The sequence below is a fragment of the Phalacrocorax carbo genome, chromosome Z (assembly GCF_963921805.1).
Source record: "Phalacrocorax carbo chromosome Z, bPhaCar2.1, whole genome shotgun sequence".
In the NCBI taxonomy this organism is placed as follows: Eukaryota; Metazoa; Chordata; class Aves; order Suliformes; family Phalacrocoracidae; genus Phalacrocorax; species Phalacrocorax carbo.
The window spans coordinates 58,347,811-58,371,082 of record NC_087548.1 but is presented as its reverse complement, the minus strand read 5'-3'; the positions used below and the strand labels follow the sequence as shown (position 1 = coordinate 58,371,082).

At 36.8% G+C, this 23,272-nt stretch overlaps 1 protein-coding gene across 14 annotated transcripts in view; it reads right to left on the bottom strand.

The window, feature by feature from the left end:
• Positions 1-6,393: 6,393 nt before the first annotated feature.
• The window catches only part of PPIP5K2 (diphosphoinositol pentakisphosphate kinase 2), a 54,121-nt gene continuing 37,242 nt past the window's right edge, over positions 6,394-23,272 (bottom strand). For 7 of the 14 annotated variants that reach the window (XM_064438776.1, XM_064438784.1, XM_064438775.1 and 4 more), the window contains 10 exons: positions 22,452-22,559; positions 22,249-22,365; positions 21,340-21,513; positions 18,817-18,990; positions 17,508-17,577; positions 15,333-15,452; positions 14,382-14,444; positions 10,374-10,505; positions 8,883-9,011; positions 6,394-8,212 (listed from right to left, as the gene is read on the bottom strand). In XM_064438776.1, the coding sequence (XP_064294846.1) occupies positions 8,109-8,212; positions 8,883-9,011; positions 10,374-10,505; positions 14,382-14,444; positions 15,333-15,452; positions 17,508-17,577; positions 18,817-18,990; positions 21,340-21,513; positions 22,249-22,365; positions 22,452-22,559 (1,191 nt within the window). In that variant the 3' untranslated portion in view covers positions 6,394-8,108. The remainder of the gene's footprint in view (positions 8,213-8,882; positions 9,012-10,373; positions 10,506-14,381; positions 14,445-15,332; positions 15,453-17,507; positions 17,578-18,816; positions 18,991-21,339; positions 21,514-22,248; positions 22,366-22,451; positions 22,560-23,272) is intronic. The other 7 variants (XM_064438782.1, XM_064438783.1, XM_064438785.1 and 4 more) reach the window with 7 other exon arrangements.

Below are 23,272 nucleotides of genomic sequence, written 5' to 3'. Positions count from 1 at the left end.
GGGCGGGGCGCGGCGGCGGGGGGCGGGGCGCTCCGGCCCCGGCCTGAGGTGGGAGGGGTGGGTCCCGGCGGCGGGCGGCCGCTCTGCGCAACCTGCAGCGGGGCGGGCTCGGCCCGGCCCGGGTCCGTCTGCCGCCGCGGCCACCTCCGGCCCCGTCCCTTCCAGTCTGGCGCCCCACGCCTGCTGGTGTCCGCGAGGAGGCGGCCGCGGCCCCGGCCCCGGTCCGGTCCGGTCCGGTCCCCGCGCAGCGCAGCCGCTCCTCCCGCAGAGGCGATCCTTGGAGCGCTCGGTGGTGAGCCGGGTTGGCACAAGCCTTGTCTTCCACACATGCCACCTATTACGATATTCTCTGGCTTTGTCTTATATATCTTTTCTCTGAGCTTTGGTCTCGTGTCTTTTCACCTTGTACGCAACTCTAAGAAGGGATCAAGTTGTCATCATCCCGTGGTGACTTCCTTGTCACTGAAGTACCGCCCATCTCTGCCTATAACCTCTGCGGTATTTCCACATCTACGAAGTTTGGACGCTGACTAGATACAAACTTCTAGTAATGGTTTTGCCAACAACCAGTGAGATCTTTTCTGTATTTTATTTTGCTACTCAAAGACTGAGTGAAGATGCTATTACTGTACCGAACCTTGCAAACGATTGCCTAACTCCTCCTGTCAGTAAAAATAAAACGGAAGAGAAAGTGTATCATCATAGTCCCCCTTTTTTCCCCCCTCTCAATAATAGTTTTTTGGAGCTGAATCACACAACTGCTATTTCCAGTCCCCCTTGGGGTGGAGTTGAGCCAGCTTTTGTTCCTAAAACTGAGTCTTTAAAGACACATAGATAAAGTTTATTACACTCCTTGGGAATGCATAGATGTCCTCTGTACAAAGGCCATAATCTGGCCTCCCTCTGGTCCCAATGGTCAAGAAGACTGCAGGTCATCTGGCCTTGAATTGCAGAGAAGGATGTGGCCATTAGGTATGCACCCAGATGCACCTGGAATCTGCATTTCTTGGAAATTCTCAGCTAGAACAAACAACTGAGAAACAAAGAACAAGTATTTTCTAAGGAATTTTAACTACAGTCTCTTTAGCTCTGCCAGCCCTTAAGAGTCGTTGGTTTTGCAAGTTCACAAAAGTCTTCTAAGACCTAAGTCAGTACTTTTAGTACCAAACGTGGACAATATATCTAGTCAAGCAGCAGTGTGAGAAAATGAATTTGGGGTGTAATTCAGAGTCGTTATGATGCTCTATGTTGCTTACAGTACACAAGCTCCTTTGCTTCTTGTGGCATCTGCAATACCAGTTTTAGCCTGAGTCAGAAATGTCATCTTCCCATGTTGTCTTGCAGTATAAATAAGCCTATAAAATCCTGTGCATCAGCACGTCACAGCTTTCCCCCCACAACTTTCCCCCCACCCTTGCTATTGACTGAGTTGTCAGTCAGTCTCTGAGATGGACTTCCAAAGTTGGTGGGGGGGCAGAAGAGGGGCGCACAAGTGGTGGATGTCTTCAGGAGATAACAGATGCTTGTGAGTGATCATAATGTGTTCCATCTAAGTGACTTTAAAGTTAAACATGCTTTACAGATTAGTGTTTTTTCCCCCACAAATGAAGTATTTTAATATTAGTAAACTGTAATAAGATTTATCACACCAACAGAATTAACATGGTGCAAAATTGTCTTTTAAATTTCTAGGTACCAAAAGAAAAGCAGATCCTGAAAACTCCTGCCAAAGATAGCATCTGAACTCCACACCAAATATTTGAAAATAAATCTAGATCTTCCTAAAACTCCGTAATTTTCAAAGTTCCACATTTTATATGCAACCAGCCATTAAGATTTTCCCAAGACTGACTACTGTATTTCACTGTTTGTTGCAGTGCTCTTAAAGTCATCCAAGATTTTACATGCAGAACAAAGATACTTTGAAGTGCTTAGGCTTAAGGTCTGGTTAACTTTTTAGTGCTGCTTCAACACAGATAAAAACACAGACCATTACAGACCATTTCCTCTGCAGCATCACCCTGACCAGAACATGAAGTACCCTACATTTTATGATGGCTGTGCTCATCAGCCCATTCCTGCATCAGTGACAGTCAATTAGAACAATGATATCACTCAGTGTTAAAAAAGTAAACATAAATATTACGGGTAGGGCACACAGAAAAAGGGCTCAATTTCTTCTCTGTAAGTTCTTCCTTATTTATTATCCTTAGAGAGCTTTTATCAAAAGAGTTTTTTCCTTGCTTTTGTATATTCCAGGCTTGTACATTGGAAACTGCTATGGTGATTTGAGCATTAATGAGGTTGCTAAATCACAGGGGCTGAAAGCTGAGCAACTGAAAGAATATTTAGACAGTGTGTTGAATTCTTTGGTTTCATGCACATGGATGATTAATTCCAAAGCCTAATGAGACAAACATTTTTCATTAACTACTCAGGGTTTGTTCCCTTATTAAGGATTGTAGCCATTATTCTGAAGATTTTGATTTTGTTGGAAATCCAAAATCACATGGTCTGTTGTGTGAACCTAAGTAAGTTCATCAAAATAAAAATCTAAATCTATTAAATAAGCAAGAGAAGTTGTGAAGACATGTTCATGATTGGACTAGGTTGCTCACAGAGGTGGTGCAGTCTACATCCTTCTAGGTTTTCAAGCCCAAACTGGATGAAGTCCTAGGTGATATGGTCCAGTTGTCACGGAAATCGGGAATAAACCTTCTAACACCAATGTAGTGTTAAAAGGCAGGCATTCTTTATTTATGGTGCTGGATGCACCGTCAGATCTCATTGTGCCAGTTAAGTACATGCTTTATGTACATATTCATTAGTTTTCCCGATAAAAGATATACATATTCATCATACACAAATGTCCTTTGCGCATGCCTGTTGGTGTATCCGGGTGGTCAGCAGGGGTCTCTGGGTGAAGGACGTACTCTTCCTCACCATGTCCTCTAGTTAACCCTTGCTTTCCCGCAAACTCAGTTCTGAGATTACGTATGTACTGTCCTTGAGGGATGGTCTGTACTGGTTCAGTGTTTGCTCTGCAGTTCCTTATCTTTATGGTTCTGTACATCTGCTTTTCTTAAGGTCAAATGTTATCATAACTTTGTTATGCACTTCTTTATCTTGAGGCCTTTCTGGCTCCCCCAAAGCAACAAGTTTCAGTCACCGTGCAGGCTGTTACTGTTAAGGCTATCTCATTATCCTGGCTAAGTTTTGGCTCCGGGCCCCAACATTTGTTGAGCTGCACTAGATTGCATTAGTAACGCCCAACTATCTATCCCCTGAATCACTGCTACCTGAAAATGAGGCTTTAATCCTTAAAATAGAGGTTTGGACCCTAAAAGTGAGAGTTTGGGATCTAAAAATTAGGCTTTGAGCCTTAAAAGAGGGGTTCTGACAGAAACACCTTGTCTATTGTTTCATTCGCATTAACTAATGACTAAAATACAGATCAAAGAATACACTGATTGTCCCCAGACTTGATGTCCAGTTGGACAGGGTTGTACAAGGAGTATAGCAGCATCCATGCTTGGTTAACTTCATCACCCTGGTTACATGGTGTCACAAATGACCCTCATTTGAGCAAGAAGCTGGACTAGGGACCTCTTGAGGCTCTTTCCAGCCTGAATTATTCTATGTTCCTATGATCCTTGTTTAACCTTACTGTTTGTAGACCAAATGCATAGAATATATTGGGTCAAAATATATGGGAATTATTAATGATTCAGACTAGGATAGACTAGACTAGACTAATTTCAGTTAGAAGGGACATACAATGATCACCTAGTCCAACTGCCTGGCCACTTCAGGGCTGACCAGAAGTTCAAGCATGTTACGAAGGGCATTGTCCAAACACCTCTTAAATGCTGACAGGCTTGGGGCATCGACCACCTCTCTAGGAAGCCTGCTCCAGTGTTTGACCACCTTCTCGGTAAAAAAATGTTTCCTAATGTCAAGTCTAGACTTGCCCTGATGGACGCAACTTAGAACCATTCCCAGGTGCCCTGTCACTGGATCCCTGGGGAGAAGAGATCAGCACCTCCCTCTCCACTTCCCCTCCTCAGGAAGCCTCGAGAGCAATGAGGTCGCCCCTCAGCCTCCTTTACTCCAAACTAGACAAACCCTGTGTCCTCAGCCACTCCTCACAGGACATGCCTTCCAGCCCTTCCACCAGCTTTGTTGCCCTCCTCTGGACACATTCAAGGACCCTGACATAATTTTTAAACTGTGGGGGCCAGAACTGCACACAGTTTGAGTCACCATTTACACGTTAATAATTAGTATTCAACCTACAAAAGGCAGGAATTTCCAAGCTTTTGATTTTTTCTCCTTCTATTTCAAATACAATGTCAGTTCAGTCTTTTGTAGTCTTTTGATTTTCTCCTTTGCAGACCTCAGTAGTTGGTAACTCTTCATGTATTGTGCAAGTGCTATTTAAAAATAACTATACTCTCTTAATTATGATTCATGAATAGTTCAAAAGATTTCCCAGAGTAGTCTTTTAAAATAATTTATGGAGGCTTCAGAAACAATATTCTAAGTCTAAATATATTCCCAGCCCTCACCCAAAAGAGGAACTAAAAAGTTCTCAAGAATCTGAAGACAAATGAGAAGGGAGGTCCAAATGGACTCATACTCGGATTTTAAGAGTCACAAACATATACAATACATAATAAATAAAAATAATAATCTTATGAAAGGAGCAGTTATTCCCTCTCTGGAGAGACATATTAGAACAGAAGGTTTAGTGAGACACATGCATCCAGACCAAACAGGCTTTGTTGGAAGCAAAGGTACTGCTATTGTTTTAGGAGTATTCTTGATCTGGTATGAAATGTGCATCACCCAATTACCTTTTTTTCCCTTTGTTGGTGACTTGTCCCTTTTACTGAACAGAGTGGAGATCTGTAAGCGTGGTGCATCAGAAAATGGCTTTGATGGTATTTCCATTCTACCTGGACATTAGATTATATAGATCAAGAATGTTACACAAAAAGTGGATTTCTCAAAAGCATGTTGGATAAAAGATGCATCCAGTCAAAAATGGCCTAACACAACTCCCTTTCACACTAACCTTGAGAGACCCATGTAAAATATGAGATTTTCCTTTCCTGCAGTTCTCATTTACCGCTTGATTAAAACCAAAGAAGTTCTCAGTAGAACCTGTCAACTGCATAATGGTGTATAGATCAGAACAACTATCACCAAATTAGGCTAACTCTTTTGAAAAGGGAGTACCCCACTAGACATTGTAACTTCCACAAAAAAGTTCCTCTTTTGCAGCAATGATAGAAAAATATACATTTATCTCAGTATAGCTTGGAGAAAGACAAAAATGATTTCCAGTCATGTTCAGTGTTATTTCAGAAAACTGATTTTTCCCTTAGTAGCTCATCACATGAAAAGTTACTTATGGGTCTATCAACAACATAATTGCTGTAAACTGATAAAGCAATAAATACAGGAAAAATAAAGGAACATCATGCTTCTGTCTGTGTTAGATGACAGAAAACAGCCTTAAATCCCTACTTTCTGCCACTTGAATAGTCTATTGTATTGACACAGCTATTAAGCCTTTGTTACATCTCTTCTGCCATCTTCCGTTGAACTCTGCTGGTTTTGATGCTATTGATCAGTGTACGATCACTGGTTTTGGTATGCATACCTCCCTAGGCTTGTTTATATGGATTCCTACAAAGCCGAACTATGAAAGCACATCTGCTTTCTCTTAACAAATTTTACTTCCTAGTATAATTATATAGAGAACTCAAGTTTATGTCTTAATATAACAAAGAAACACAAAACAGGTGACAAGATTTAAAAATAATTTTAGGAGTTACTGCAAACATTTTTGTGTTTTGCTCTGTTTGGTAATAAAGGAAATGCTAAATGTTTACTTAAAGTACGTTTCAGGGTGGTAGTATTTCAGGTGTTGCAGCCACTGATTTTCTGTGAACTTACTCTTTGACCTCTGTCAAACCTGGTTGGAATAGGATGTACAGTTCAAGAAGTTTAATGTGAGAGATCGCAACTGCATAAAGAAATTGGACTAAAAGTAGGTTCAAATCAGCTCAGCACAGTCCGCATTCTGCCTTATTGCTAGGGTAGTGACAGGAAATAGAAGAGCAGAGTGGTTCTGTATTTAATGTTACCATTCTGGAACATGAGGAGGCACTGTAGAATCTATGACTACCATTAACCTTTTTGAAGAGCGATATCAGTATAAAATGATAAACCCTCATTTCTTATGAGTCTTGTCCTTCACCACCAAGAGACATCTTGGCTTATTTGTATATTAATGGCTTATTTATAAATTTTTTTCCACCGAGACTCCTGAGTCAACTACTCACTGTACTCCACAGATACTCCTAAAAGAAAACAAAATGGAGATAAGTTGCAAGCGACCTTTTTTTTATTTATGAGCGCATAAAAAAAAAAAGTTATGCCACAGCTTTGGTTGACTGGAATGATATGCATACTTAAATTCTAACTGTGTTTTTTTTTTAAACAGTAAACAAGTGTACATTCAGTTGTATGCAAGACCAACACTGTCAGTAACACAATTACACTACAGAAAACGAAATGTTTTAAGTATATAGCGGTGAAACCCTTCATATTTTTGGTATTTAACCAGCATTTGTAGAATTAAATCTGCTGAAGCCGTTTCATGTGTGGTGAACATTGAAAACAGACCCTGTGGCAAAACGAATGTGAGTATAGTTGTACTGGCTCTGGAGATGAGTAGAGCCCGACTTAAAAATATTACTCAGAAGCTACATCCTCTGCAACTTAAATGTGGAACGAGTTATCTAACTTGTAGTTTATTAAGTCAGGTATTAATAATCAGCCACTTGAACTTACAAAAGTGGACAGTATTTTCATACACTTGGGATAATTATAATTCAGTAATTTTTCATGCCACAGATAAAAATCACAAGAACTGCTGAGACTGGATGATTACTCTACATAACCGAATGACTCAAAGTTCCACTGACTTACTAATGTTTCTCACAGCTCTCAAAATCTTTATTTTTTTTTTTTTTTTTTAAATGAGAGCTGTTCTTAACCACCTAGTTTGGAAAGAGAGAAGTATGAAAATTCCCAGGCCATGATGAATCCTGAATATTTTGCAACAGTAAGCACTGAGTTCTGGTAGACCATAGTCTCTCTCTACTCTGAAGGGATAATAAAGCATAGATGGAATATTTACAATTTTTATGATAAACTTACCAACAGACCAGCTGTAACCACTTCTCTTTTTAAAAAACCTGCTTTTTAATATCATCTTTTTGTAGATATATATGGCAAAGCAAATAAAACTGCCTTTTTAGTAAACAAAAGAAGTTTTTGATAAAAACATATAAAAGACAGCTTTATCCACTGGATGATATACAGGTACCCGTATACAAGCATGTATACTAAACAACAAAAGAGAAGGTGTATTTGAATGTTACAGATCTGATGTAAAACACAGAATAAAAATAATGAGAGTGAAAAGTGACAGTACATTAACTCAATTTCATCATGCCTCATTATTGCGGCATGTATGGTATAAAATAATTCAAATGCAGAAAACATCTGCTTATTTTACAAATCAGGCAAAAGAGATCTCTTTGGAAATGTACTTAAAGGAAAAAAAAAAAAAGCGTCTATCCAAGATGCGTGTTACATTTCAGCTCACAAAAGAAATTTACAGGAAGATTATAAACTCCTGAAGATAAAGGATTATAATGACAACAGTCAATGGCTTCATTACAGTGGCATCAACAGAGCCACTGTAACACATACCACTGCATTGGTATTTTCTTTTTGTACAAGTTTACAGTAAATATTTGAAGACACTGGAAAGGATCATGTGCAGCTTTTCTATTAAAGATGTGCAGTTCATGAAACTGATATTTACCTTCCCTGAAATGATCTAGAAAATGAAAAAATACATTTGACCTAAATATGTAGCGTTGACACTGCTTAATCATGTAAAAACTAAAGATTCTTAAGTGCACTATGAACTGCAGACATGAATGGCTTTTGAAAGCTCAGGAATTTAGTTGAATGCACATTAAAGAATTTTTTAAGAAGTTGCTTCCAGTTTTGTCTGATCAACTTCATTTCTTCTCAGAAGGAGTTTCACCACTACGTTCTTCATCTGGTGAGGCCTCTTCAAGAGATACCTTTACGTTAGATACACAAACAGAAGATCCAGGGGTAGCTGTACAGATGAAGAAAAAAAGGTGTTAAGTCTTACACTTAAGAATATCCATGCTAAGAAGCATAAAAAGCAAGAAAAAGGCAAGTTACCTAGCACAGAAACACACACAAAGCTATACTGTATCTAATGAGATCAAAAATGTAATGGGATTTTGTTCTAGAGGCCCTCAAAACAGCACAACTATCCAAACGCAGACAGTGTCGCTGGCTGACAGTTCAGACTGAATATACTAATGATTGTAACGCATGATCATGCTATTGGCCGCTTTAGTCAGAACCTGGTCACAGGGCTCTACAGTAAATGTTTAGAATGCATCTTAGAAATTCTGTAATTTAAATATATAAATTTCCCTTTGCTTGTCTTACCTGGAGATAGCTGGAAATACTGATATACTTAAAAACAAAACCAAACCAATCCCCATGAATTTTCAGGCTATAGAAATTCTTTCAAACACTTCAGAGGATAACAGAAAGTAACTATTAGCACAGTTTAACTGCTATAACTATTTGTGCAAAGCTATTGAGTTCTCGGTGACCTGTAAAATGATCCCACTTACATAGACAGGGAATGTTAAGAAATAGCTGCCCTAAGAAATTATCTAAGAATGAATCCTACATGATAGAAATAATGTAATCAAGTTACCATTCTGCCTCTGACAGAAGTTACTTACACAACATTGGTTTCTCTATTGCTAGCTGTTCAGGCAAAGTTTCAAGTGGCGTTGGTTGAATTTTTGCAGGTGTATATGTATTTAAAGAAGTTTTTCTTCCTGACAGTGGAATCATGTAAGTTGGAGAAGCTGAAATGTGGAGTGGGGAGAAAAGATATACATCATTAATAATGAAAATACTCTCACCTGAGCAGAATATCAAAAATAGTAGCCACAGAACTGTGTATCTGTCCAGCAATACATATATATGCAACCTGCAGCTAAGTTTCTGATTTTTGACTTCAGTGTCGAAACTTCTAACCAAGAACGACAAATCTAAAAATCTCCTTTTTATCTCAGAAAGTGATGTCGTAACTTCATGCTGCTAAGGCAGCTAAGCCGACTTTCAGTAACAGCTGCCTTGCCAGAAGGCCATCAAAAGCATTAGTGGTACTTCTCATAGGTTATGAACATTGCACTGGAATTTTGGCATTCAGTCCAAAATAATATGGAAAGTGCATACAACAGATCATTCTCTAGACAACTTCCAAACGTTATAGGAAAGCAGAAGGAGAACAAAGTGCCTATGGCCTCAGTTCAGGCCTAACTGCCAACCACTCCTTTGTAGAAAGGTGACAACCACACCACCACAGAAGTATGACAGCTTTTTAAAAATATTTTTTCATCTAAATTCTGAACTGATTTTGGAGACATTAACTTCCTAGCCAGTGTAACAAAGAATTTTAAGTAGCTGATAACTTTATAATGCCTGTAAGTCTCCCTGAGTTCTTTTTCAGTAACATCAGTTTTCTTAAATTACTTATGTTCCTTCTTAGATATAGGAGGCCTACCCTATCAAATCAGCTGCTGATTAAAATTTATGTCGTATAAAACTAAAACAACAGAAAAAAAGGAAAAATCCTAACGTTTAGGTAACCTTTGTATCAGCACTAACAAGTACAAATTTTCAGATCAAAGTGTGAGACATTTCCTCAAGAAGGACAACTTTCAATCACATGACACATGAATTATAAGCATCCTAATACATGGTAAATCTGACCTAACTGAAACTGTTTCCGGAGACACAGCTCGAAACACAACGGGCAATCACCTTCCCAGAGACATGCACCTGTATAGAACTCAGTTTACATTTCATTTCAAGATCACTTAAACATGCAGCATAAACTACCATGCTCACTAAAAAACCTTCCTTGTAATTCAGCTACAGTGTGTACAGTACAGAGAAGTTCTTATGTGAGGAAAGAAACCAATTACAATTTCATTAAATCCTTAATTTACTACCCCAGTCAACAGAAATGTTACTTCAATGAATTATGACAGAGTCCATACCACAAAGGGATACTGCAAAAATTAAAATTATAGTTTATGTACATATTTCTTGTTTTTAAAGAAGCGTTCTTAGTTTACTTGTTAGCTGTAAAATACAAGAAAGATTGCCTGGACAATATCTAACAATTTAAAATAAACATAATTACAAACTGAAATCAATACATGTCTCCTGTAGATTTTCCTTTGATGGAGCAGCAACAGAGGCAAGAAATTCATCCACCTGCTTCAGAGACAAGGAGTTATGCAGGGTTTCCAAAGGGCAAATAGAAGGCACCATGGAATATAGTTCAAAACCTGAAAGAAAAATAATAAAAAAGAGATTTCCAAGCATAAGACAGGATTTAAGCTATTGCATGGGCAAGTATTAATGCATGATAAAAAGTACTTATTTTAAATCAGCACATGCAGACATGGTACTCTTGAAATCATGGAAACTAAATATTAAAGGAGTTGGAACAAGATGTGCCAATTTCCAGGATGTACTAAAGTAAAGGTACCATTTAACATACCATGGGATACAAATCCCACGTACACATAAAATGGTCTTTAAACATTACAACTGTGCTCTACTCCCAAATCAGTTCATGAAAGGTAACCTTTTCTCTAAGACAAACTTAGTAAAGCACTAAAAAAAAAAAGTTAGGAAATAGTAGTATTTTTCCTGCTCATACCTGGCACAACACTAGATAGATAACTCATTCAAGCAAGTAATATAGTATAGCTATATTGTTGACTGTTAGCAGACAACAGCTAAAAACGCTACAACTTCCAAGAAATAAATTTGCAGAATTCACATTCTATCATCTTCAGTATTCTCTGAAAACAAACTGTTGCCTTAAATATCAAAGCAAAACCACTGTTAGCACTTTTGTACCTTGAGGTTACATGTTTTAACTTTGTATGACAGATTTACACCTACCTTTATGCATTTATAAACAGTACTTACAGACTAGAAGTTTCATCTATTAGAACAGGTAAGTATACTGACCCAAAATCTAAAAATTTATTGGACTTTGCTTTTCTACATTAGTATTGATCATACACCAAACATGCATATCCCTATTACTAACATACTAAAAAGCATTTAAAAAGCTTGGCAAAAAAAATTGCAGTTCTCTGAAGTGATGCAAGTTTGATAACTCAATGAACAGCTCTTCATTCAATTGCACATCAGAAGAGGAAAAGATTTCCATTAGTGTTTTCAACATACAGCTTGAACATTACAACTTCGCAATTCAATACTATGAATTTACAGTTGCTACATTTCTTTTAAGATACTTAAATGAAGAAACAATAGTGAATAAAATAATGCTTAGATTTTCAGTTCAAGATACATTTATCAGAGATAGGATTATGGCTGTGAACTGTTCTCTCCCCTAAAATAATAAGCAACAATATTCCTGTGATATCCAGCATTCCCCATTCACTCCCCATTCAGTTTTTGCATAGAGAAGTAACTCAACAAAATTTCAACCCCAAAATGTCTGTATTTATGCTTGGATTCACCTTGGCCATACTCAAATCTGAGGGACAGTCGCTTCAAACACACAATCAACAGAGTTGTACTTATGTCAGCTTCCCTTATATTATAAATAAAATGTTGCATTTCATGGCATCTTGATTTTCATGTACAGAAGAAACACCACCACATCCTTAATTTCTATTTCCCTACAAAGGCAGTAGCTAAGCTTCAGTGTAAGGACTAATATGTTTGGCATACGTATTAATACTCTAAATAACTATGCATGCATGTAAAGCGCAAACCCTTTCTTTGCATTACAGTGAAATGTAAGATTTATCTCTTTACCCTGACAGAAAAGTCACCAGCACTTGAATGAGAATTTTGTTAATTTTGCAAAGAACATAGTGGGACAATGTCAGGTTAACTTTTTAATAACTATTACTTTTATAGTACAGTGTTACAAAAAAAAGAAAGGTATTTCAAAATACACCCATACCATTTAAAAAAAGAAAAGTTTTCTTCTTTCAGGAATTTCCCCTCCACAGGTTTTTGTTCAGTTTTGACAATTTTGCTATCAGGTAGCCATATCCCAGCATGTTGTTGTAGTATCTTTGCATCTAAAGGATATGACTTAAAAGGAACCCTGGAAATCCATCTGCAGTGTTTTATTTGAATATTTTATGATATTTTGTGATGTTATGAGAAATAAATTTGAATTTTAATGAAGGTGAAGCCTGACAGTATCCCTTGAAAAAAAAGGTTTCCTGTAAACTAACAGCCTTTCAGTTTTGGCTATATTTATTCTTAAAGCACTGTCCCCCCATCAGAAGGCAAGACAATGAAAGGGTTAACGCAGCATCTCAAAAAGGTACCCTGCTGTCTTACACTGAAAAGCTACAGAGACATACCAATGGAGCCTAGAAATTCCACAGAGGAAATGGACCAGCACCTAAAGAGGGGTGGGTGTTCTGCACAGAGGCCCAGAAAATAAGGTAAAGCACTGTCAGAAGATACTTGTTTCACCATGTTACTTAAACTTAAGATGGAGGGGTAGGGGAGGGTTGGTAGTCTGAAATGAGTTAAGAGGGTGTGATAACAACATAAAAATAAGAAAAGACAGCGTGAAAGGAACAAGGAGAATCAAAATGAGAGTCCAAAGGACAGACAAAACCAACATCAATATGCACTTATGTTAGTAGAAAACCCTTGGAAACCTGCAACATACTTAGGTTTCACAGGACCTCATACAGCATGCATTAGTCTTGTAAAAGATGTGTGGTAAAACTGATGTATTAAACGAATTAGAACAATCAGTGCATTCATTAAAAGTTTAGATCCTTTTTTAAAAGAATGCAGTCACAAAAAGGTAGTGCTAAATGGAACAGAACGTACTCATATTATTTGACACTGATACTCAAATGCAGTTCTTACTTTCTGACCTTGTATGTTTTGGAAATATTACTTGGCTTGAGTATAAAGACAAAAAATGGACTCCTAAATTTCCTATTTGAAACAGGACACTAGAATCGGTCTTTTACATCAAACACAGTCTTAACGGTATTAATTTAGTCTTACTATAGCAGTTTCCCTTCAAGCAGCACAGCAGTGCAAAAAATCACTATAGATTCCAAATGAATGTAATAAAAGACTGCTTTGCTTCTCAGCAAAGCCAAACAAAAACTCAGTCTCTTTTTTTTTTAACCTTGTTTCTAAGCAAATACAATTTGAATCTAACATGAAAATGCTGATGATTTCCATTGCAGTTTCAATAATACCACCACCACTGCACTCAGCCAGCAGCCATGCACATTTTAAAACTGCTGTTAAGAAAACTGGAAAAGCTACATTAAGATCTGGTGGATACTGAAGACCGAGGTTGGTTTTCATGAACAGGATACATTTTGGGCCTAGTTAATCACGTAAAAAGGAAGGCATGAAATATTTTGCTGTGGAAGAGACAGACATACCTCTGTCCTGTGTGTTAAACCAGACTTTTTCTGTAATTATGGTAGGCTGAAGACAAGTTAACTCTCACTTTTGAAGCTCAAGAGGTCAATGTAAGAAAAAGGCAGCTCTCTTGCTGTGATTTTTTGTGCAATATTTAAGTAATTTGCACATCTGATGAACAGAGAAGTATGATAAGGTAAAATAAATTTTTTTTCTGGTGATAAATATAGCAATTTAGCAGGAATGGAACAAAAGCTTCTGCTTTAGTTTTTTTAATTTAGCATCACTTCAAGACGACAGTCATAAACTCCAGTTCTCAATTCAGTGATTTATTTTAGAATCAGGAGGCTCAGGGGAACAGCTCAGCAGGAGAAAGACAAAGAAGAAGCAGCAGCTATCAAGAAGTGTATGCCCAATAAAGATCAGATTTTATTCTGTTTTAATATTGTACCATACAGTCTGATCACACAAGAAATTGGGAAGAATAATTTATTACAGAGATCATGATTAACAGTAGCATTTAAATTTTTTCAAGGATTTTTCCAAGGAATGAATTTTGATGTAGTATTTATACTAATGAATGGTAAAGAAGGGACTTAGGGTATCTAATGATTACAAATATATTTGGAGTTGTGCTTGAAGTTAGGAACGACAGACGTCTGGATGATACTGTACACCCCATATTTGAAATAAAAATAAAAGGGATGAAGCAAGGAACCTTTTGTTTTTGTTTTTGTTTTTAAAATAAAAGCAAAACGTACCATTGGTTGGGTGTCGAGCAAATGAGATAGAAAACCTTTTAACAGCAGAACCGCGTGTGGTGTCTGAGAAAGAGAAAAACAGGTACCTGAAATTTGTAACAGCTACCAAAAGAGGGACATTTTAAAAAAAGAAAGGAAGAAGAAAAAAAGAAAAGATGAGAGGGTATTAGAACTGAGTGACATGCAGAAGGGACCAAGGAAAAGGGCTAAAAACTAAATAGAGGTTAAAAAGAAGACAATTTGGACTGTTGGCAACTACAAGATGTGTAATGAAGTGTATAAAAACAAGCAGAATGAGCTGGTGATTCTGGCATACAAGGTTATATCAGGTTAGAGTCGAACACTGAGTGGTGAATTGGGGGAAAACAGCATGAGTACTGTTTCACCTCAGAGTTATAAAAGTGTGCTTTTGGCGTCTTTACATTCTGAAATCTAGTGAGAGTTTCTTCTCTACCCCAGATTATCCAAAACTGACAACCTCCTGTTCCTTTGTAATCCAAACCCCAACAATAAAAGGTCAGGAATCCTAAAATTTTCACCGTCAGTATTTAAGTTATTAGTTTATCATTTCTTTCACTCCTTGTATATGCTCCAAGTAATTTAATTAATTTCAAGATCAATAAGTAATGATAAAACCCGAAGTTTAAAACGAGAAAAGAATTTCAAAACCAAAATTTTAGTTTACTTTAAAAATGCACTTGCTGAAATCTCCTGGTACGTATTACAAGTCTGTGAGCTAGTGTTCAATTCAAGACAGAAACAAGAATTAACTATGCTGTTAAGTTAAACATAAGCAATCTACGGGCAACAAAGAAGCAATAGTAACTCATATGATTAATACTAAGGCAAAGGATTCTAGGATTCCATTTAAATCAGTAACCTAGGATTTATCTTTAGAAGTTTAATGTGGCACATGGGTTTGTGCGTGCATGTGCGAGAGTGTGCACATACCATCTATGAAGCCAGAAGAAGTCAGCTTTTTACGATGAATACGAGCATAATCCTGTAGGTTAGGTGCACTTGAAGAACCCCCGAGCACTGAGGTGCTAAACAGGCCCGCACAGTGAGACCCTGATGGGAGTTAGAGAAAATACATACAACAACCAGGTGTTCGTCCATTCACATTGGGGATGCATGCAGCATGCAAGCACATGGCTCTTACCACACAAAAGGCAGCTTTTGGCAGTGCCTTGGACAGGTTCACAATATGCTTGTAATGTCAGAGTGGTACTTGTAGGCTGAAACTATCATAATTTATTGTGCTTCTACTCATGACACAGCACCCTCTGCTCTATGTGCAAAGAGGACTGGCTTTAACAAAGTGATTTCTTGTCCTGTTTTCACTTTTGGTAAAGAAAAGTTACCAGTTAGCATCAATGTAAACATAACCAAAACAACAAAACAAACCCATGATGTGATGATGATGACAGTTGTGTGTTTTAAATCCTGCAGTTCTGAAACAAATATAAACTGGAAAAACACTGCTGGTTGCTTTCATCCAAATCAACCTTTGAGATGACAGGCTGCAATGAAGTACTCATACATTTCCACAGACTTAATATGGAAATATTGCCCTTCTAACCCCAACAAAATGGTAACCAAACTGGAAATACTCTATTAGCATTTCAGCTACTGGCAATGTTACAAACTGAAAATACCTAAAAGTTCCATCAAGTTTAGCTTAACTTTCTTTCCTGAGAAGACTTCTGTGTATCTCCATGCAACTGAGAGTACTTTTGTTACAATTCATACATTCCTGCCACTAGGATGGGAGTTTTAACAAATCACTGAAAGCCACAGACAGAAATACAAAAATAACTTTTATAATCAAAAACCATAAATGAAATTTAGATACAGCAATGAACAAAAATGGAAAAAAAGTTGCAATTTTTTTCCTTTAGTTTTTACTACTAGTTGAAAGGAAAAGTGGTTTTTCACTCAGAACTTATCTTTCACATTTTACATTCACAGATAAGTAGCAGCAGATTTTTTTTTTTTGAAAACCAACTATCTATCCAGTGATACTTCCTTTCATTACTTTTAATGATCCAGTGAGGGGAAACATTACTAGCACATGTGACCAATCACAGCCAAAATAAAATAAATTGGTGCCTGGTCTGTGGCAAAAGCCTTTCACACCAAATATAATATCTTAATCTACGCACAGAAATAGATCAACTTCTACAAGCCATATTGTGTCACACATTGGCAAAAGAAATGTTGTTTAACTAGCAAGCACACAATTAAAAAAATTACGTGGATAAACAAGAGCACCTGATGTATGCATTTTACTACGGGGAAAAACATAATAGGGAGAAAAGCATCACAGAAAGATTAGACACAAAAAAATACAGATCTTTACAAAGAAAGGAAAAGGTACTTCTAAGTTTATGCATATAGCTTATGCATTTTCTACACTTCCTTTTTTCCCCATGAAAAGACACACTGACAGAAAAAATGCAATATTGATTTACAGGAGTGTAAGATTTCATATTTTTACATATCAGTCATATGTATGCCTGTTTCAAAGAAGCAACAGAAAAGCATAACTTGAATTAAAAGAATCTGAAACAACTCATTGAATTACAGCATGATTCATTCTAATGCTGAAAGGAAGAAATTGATTTTAGGAGAGGGAATGTGTGCAAAAGCCCCAGTATCAATAAACTTGAGGTTTTTTCCCCACCCTCCATCCCTCAGTAAAACACCTTCAATTCCATCAATTGCCCACAGTAGGAAACTGTAATTTTCAAAAAAAGTGTTTTAACAGTTTCCAGTGCAGGCCACTTCAATCCAAAAGATTCTTGCAAAACCCAAAAGCTCAGTCATGAACTACGTTATCTTAAAGATATACTCTATGTTAAAAATAATCCTGTGTACCTGTTGTGAGTAGTACAGAGTCAGTAGTGTGAACAGTCTCAAACAATTTGCTCTTTTCTAATTTAAAAGCTTTTGCTGCAGAAAAATTGTCCAGTTCATAGACAGACACTCAGCATATATTATTGATAACAAGTACTGTTGGGTCCTCTTAACATAAAATCTATTAAAAGAATGTACAACTATACAGAACAATGGGCAGATGCAAAGCTGCTAACATCAAACAAAATTTCAATTGTAGGCACATACCTAGACCACTCTGCTTTTGTTCCAGAATAGTTCTCGGGGTTCGTAAGTTACTATTGCTTTCTGATAGGACCTGGATATAAAAAACAGAAAAATAAGGGAAGGTAGAACAGCAGCATGAAACGTCCATTTAACTTGATACAGCAGCCTGTTTCAGACAGACAAGTGTTAATAAGCTGTATGATAAGTGTTAGTAAAAATATGTAAAGGAAACATGAAAGATCATGCAATATCCCCTTCTGAAGGGAGTCCATTTCACAAATGAGTTCCTTGCAATGAAGTGGTGCAAAGCAAGCATTCAGAATGAGAAAGGACACAGACCAAGACAAATATGAGAACAGACATTTGAGACATTTTATTTCATTTTACCAAATGAACTCTCCTAAACTGCGCCTGTATTGAAAAAAGGAGGGGAGGGAAGGAAAGACAGACAAGCTATTGAGGGCACCATACAATCACTGATCCATGCACGGGCTCAATCAGTGTAATCTTCAGATGCTCACAGCCTTTACTGATATAAACTCTTCCTATGTAAATAGTTTTAGAGTTTTCCACAATAAAGAGAAATTATGAAAATTTTCAAAGAAAAAGGATACAGTTAACAGAACACCATCCATTGTGATACATGTCAACAATATCTTGAAATACTAAACCAACTTTAGATCTTCACTGGTACTTCAAAGAAATATTCTGTGGTTCCTGCCCCGCCCGCTCCCCCCCTCCCCCCCCCAATATGTAGAAAAATCTTCAAAATATTGTACAAGTCAATGGATGATGTACTGTGTTGGGAGTTTCAGACACCTCCGGATACAGAAGGCAAAAATTATTAGTGCTAGGATTTGTTCCCTGCTATAGTTAATACCAGGCCACTGAAAATATGATATATGCAAAAAAAGTTTTGAATAGCAATATGAAGTACCAAATAAATTATTTTAAAATGTATTGGTTGCAATTATTTTTAAAAAGTTTTTCAATTTACCTACCACCAAATTAAGCAATGCTGTTTTTAAAGTCTTAAAGGACAACTAAGCCAAACACAAATCTGTTTCATTAGGCAGTTGACTAAGTCTTTTTTACTGTGGTAACATTTACAATTCCTATAAAGAAACCAAATTTTTAGGAAAATGTGTAACACATTCAGTGGAAAAACATGCACTTCCTCTTTTTCCCCCAAACATTCTTGGGAAGTAATTTCAAGAAGTGGAAGAATTTGCTTGAAACATAATCCATAAGAAGGGATTAGATGTCCTTGAAGACAGTTGGTTGTTGCTTGGAATGCATAATAATGTTTAATGAAGTAAAGTTTAAAAACCTGTTGCCATGAGCCAAAAATACTGGATGTGAAAGCCAATGATTTAGGGGAGACAGGGGAAGAAGTGATTTGTTCCCCTGATCTGCGTCTTCGACGCCCAGTACCCACACCACTGGTGTAATGCAGCCAGGTACCAATACACTCTGGGCTAGACACACTCAGGGGGCTCTCTTCCTGGAAGTGAGAAAGGGGGCAAAAAACAGCAAAGCATGCAAAGTTAGATTCAACAGAGCCAAATGAACAGAAAAGAAAAAAACCCAATCTGCTTGCACCCTTTTATTTACTGCTTTTAAAACTATTAAACAGCAAATAGGGAAGATGAATATTACAATATTAGGAAGCTATCAGTTCCACTTGTATCTTTTAACCCAACTATATCTTTTAATACAACACCTCAAATTTCTTGTAGACTAATTATTGGATATAAGAGAAAAGTAACTGCTATCTATAATTGATTCACAATTTTAAGAATTCCCCATATTCTAGGAAACAGAACATCTGTTATCCTTGACATACTGTTTAATAGTTTTCCCCCTCTAAGTACATTCAACTTTCCTATTTATTACTTAATAGTTTTAATTTCTGGTCTATAACCTGATCTAAAAAAATTCTCATTTTTAGAATCTCCTTTTGAGACTTTGCAGCTGACTCACTGTAGTAGCACCAACTTGACTGGTAGTAGTTTTCCAAACTTAAGAAGGCCCTAAAAAATTATCTGATGCTGGACACCTATTAAGACTTCAAGGGAGGACAGTGTCAGGCTAAGAGTCCCCCATGACCTACATGTTATATTACGTGTCGTTAGCAATCAACATTTTTAGCAACACAGAATTTGATTTCCAATGCTGATGAGCCTTATGTTGTTTTACTGTAAGAACTCTGCATTTTTTTTTATTTTCATGACTCAATCACAGTTGCAATCCTTCTGTAAATATTACTGACTATACCCCAGATTAAAACTACCACATAATCTCACACCTGACAGTGTCCTTTCAAATTAATGGACGTAGGTGAAGAGAGAATAGCCCTATGAGGGTGTGGGGGAGGAAAGGTTCAAGGCAGTTGCAGTTTAAGTTGCAATGACATTTTTTTAACACTTGAAAATACCATTTCGTTTAAATATTCCAAATACTGGTTTTGCAGATTTCAGTAGGCCAGATGAAAATTCCAATTTTACCTTCTCAAAAAAAGTGTATGTTTTCTTTAAATCAGCTATTTTCTTCCAGCAAATAAACACGCACTGAATGCTGAAACGCATTCCATCTGAACATATATTATATGCACAGTCACAATTTAGCAGTCTATGTTATTGATACCTTTTGAAAGTAACTTCTACATAATTTGTGAAATGAAAATGGTTAAAAGTTTGAAGTAATAGGCTATTAAGTTGTGTGTATGTGAACTCATAACTAGGAGGGGAGTTTGCATGATCATAGTGAAAACAGCTTTTAAAAAAACAAATGCTCACAACATCAATATTTTGAATATGATAAAACTTGGAAATAGAAAAATGCAAGACATTCACATTTATTATCTCTGTTAATTTATGGAAGTCATGTGAAGTTATACAGATATCCTTATAGAAGGGAACCATGCATCTTTTTCTCTCTACACCACCAATAACCAAATTACTTGCAAATTTGTAATACTTTCATTGCATACAAACAGCCCATTCCCAACACAAACATGAAAGGAAAAAAGCTTTTGGTGTGAATCTTCATATCTGATGGTTTTAAGCAACTGAAAATGAGGCAATAAGAAGCTGTTAGTTTGCTTCTAGCATTAATATCACAGAAGTGCCACGATGCACCATCTGAAGCATTGCCATTCAAATGTATAAATCGTATCAGTGATACTGCCGTGCATTCCCCACCTCTGTGATATTAAAGCCGTATCTGTGAAATGCACCTAGATGCCATGGCCTTCAAGCGAGGAGACTAGACTGTTCAAGATTTTACCTAAAGAATTACTGAAACACAAACCCCACCCACTTAAAAAAAAAAAGCTTCCAGTTTATTCTCTTACCTTCAAATGCTTGACAAGTGGAGTCACTTTCACCCCATGTGAAAGCAAATACAGCAGAAGACATGTGTCTCACCTCCTGTACCTCCCCTACCGCCCCCAATCCCTCCGTTCCCTTTGAGAATGATCACCCTGAAGGTTTGCTTAATTCCCAATAGCTGCTGTCTCGTAAGGATGAATACAAAGCAAGGTATGTTAGTTTGAAGATGTACGTTTAGACTGAAAAAGTCTTCATTTTCAAATACGGCTTTTCGAAAATGGCTTAAAAAGAAAAAAGGAAATAAGTCTTATCAGAAAATAGTAATTTATTTAAAATAAAAGTTCCTTCAGACAAATTACTGCCATGGAGGATCTCCATAGAGTAAGAGCAACCCTTTTGTGAGACATAAGATCATACTGGTTGTGTGTAATCAAAAGCAGAATTACATTTGGTTTTGTTTTGTTAAAAGTAAGCAAAAGTTAATTTCTATGGAAGACATTATCTGGAACATAAACACTTACTTCAACAGAACCGATCTTCCTCGATCTTGGAAGGGGTGACTTTCTGTGTATGTGAATTGGGTCTGATACCATTGGCTTGAACATCACTACCGACCGATCTGTTTCATCTCTTTTAGAAACATGTGCCTCCTCATCACTATCATTTCTATGAGATGTTTTCTTCGAGCCTTCATTCTACAAACAATACATAATAAATTTTCAGTTTAGCTGCACACCTTGCAACATGTAGACAGAGGTGGCTGTTAAATATATCTTCTGTGTAAACATAATGCAAGCTGATTTTAAAAATACAAGATGTAAATCACATATTGAACAAATTGCTCTGGACTGCAATAATCTATGTATATTTACTCCTAATTGGACACTGCATATGACAGTGTGGTCCTAATTAACCACACTGTTCAGCCAACATATCTTACTCCAATCTTCTGTTGACACAGTAATAAAATCCTGGCCCCACAAGTCAACAGAATTCCAGCCTAGCTTTGCTTTCATTCATTTCTCAAAAAGCAGGTGGTAACTCCACAGACCTGCCCATATATCTTTGAAAATATCAATCCTTCCTCAACAATCTGTATTCACAAATATGCCGAACTACCTTACTTTCTTAAATATTTCTTTCAGTTCCCAGAATATCATTGACATAACACTGATGTTGATATCACTTTTCTTACAATGGTTAGTTCGTATTTCTAGCCAAAAGCCTGGCAAAGCGATGAGTCCAAATTACCTGTGTCCATCACCTCAGCGTCCATTCCAAACAGTACTGCCTATATTTTATTAGGTATTTTTCTACCAAAATAAAACTCACATTTGTATTTTTTACCTAGTAATTTCCCAGGGCTTATTTTAGGTATGTCTGTAACCAGAAAACAAACTTTTTTCTTTAAAGAAAGGCATAACTATTACCTCTCTGGAGGCAGGTCTGTATCCATATCCAGCTGGTAAATTTTTGTCTTCCTCACAACCTTTGGCTCCTGGACTAAAGTGCAGCTCTACATGAAAACGTTCTTCTGAAGAAAGTTCCTGAGGAAAAATAGTTAAACAGGTTTACACTTCAATACATAACTTAGCACTACTCATTTCTGAAGATATTTATCCATTTTAAATACCTTGTTTGGATCCTCATAAAGCATGATAACAATCTGTGTCATGTAATTGAGTTCACTGACAACATTTAAATAATCCATAGCTCGTTTCCACTGTTCATCTTTTGATTCCTTATGAAGTAGGGGGGAAAAAAAAAATAAATCAGCAAATAAACCCCAGCTATTTTCTTTAAACAGACTGATTATTTCCCTTTTTCCCCATTTAAATGGATTTTACATTAACAGAAGTACGAAGCTTTTCCCAGCTAAGGAGAAAACTGAGACACAACTGGGGAAAAAAAGTTACTTAAAATTGCTTATCAAACGAATCAAAAGTAGAGATCAGAACTTTTCCTATTTTGTTTCAGTGTAACTTTCATGTTCTTTTGCCAGTGATGATATATGTCTTGTAGACAGAGGCATCCTTTTAAACTCTCCTAATAGGAATTGTTAATTTTGCAATAAACTTATTTCAACTAGTATATTAGGGAAAATGTTTCTACATATCGCTCTACCAGTCAAACAGACAGAGTAAATGAAGACCTCTAGTATACAGAGAAAAAATAACCATCAAATCCCAAACTACTTAAAATGAATATGCATTTTTTTCCGTTCTCTAGAAAAAACACATTTAGTAATCCCCCTTAAAGGAAACTTTAAAAATTATCAGCATAAAACTAGGAGAGTATCTGTTGTAGTATATGTCACAGAGGTCTAGAATTAAAAATGCGTTTGCCATCAGTGAGCTTAGTCATCCATTACCAGAAGCACATATGTCAATACCATACCGAAAAGTTACTACCATTTCAAAAAGTTAATATATTAATGGAGTTCTATCTTAGAAG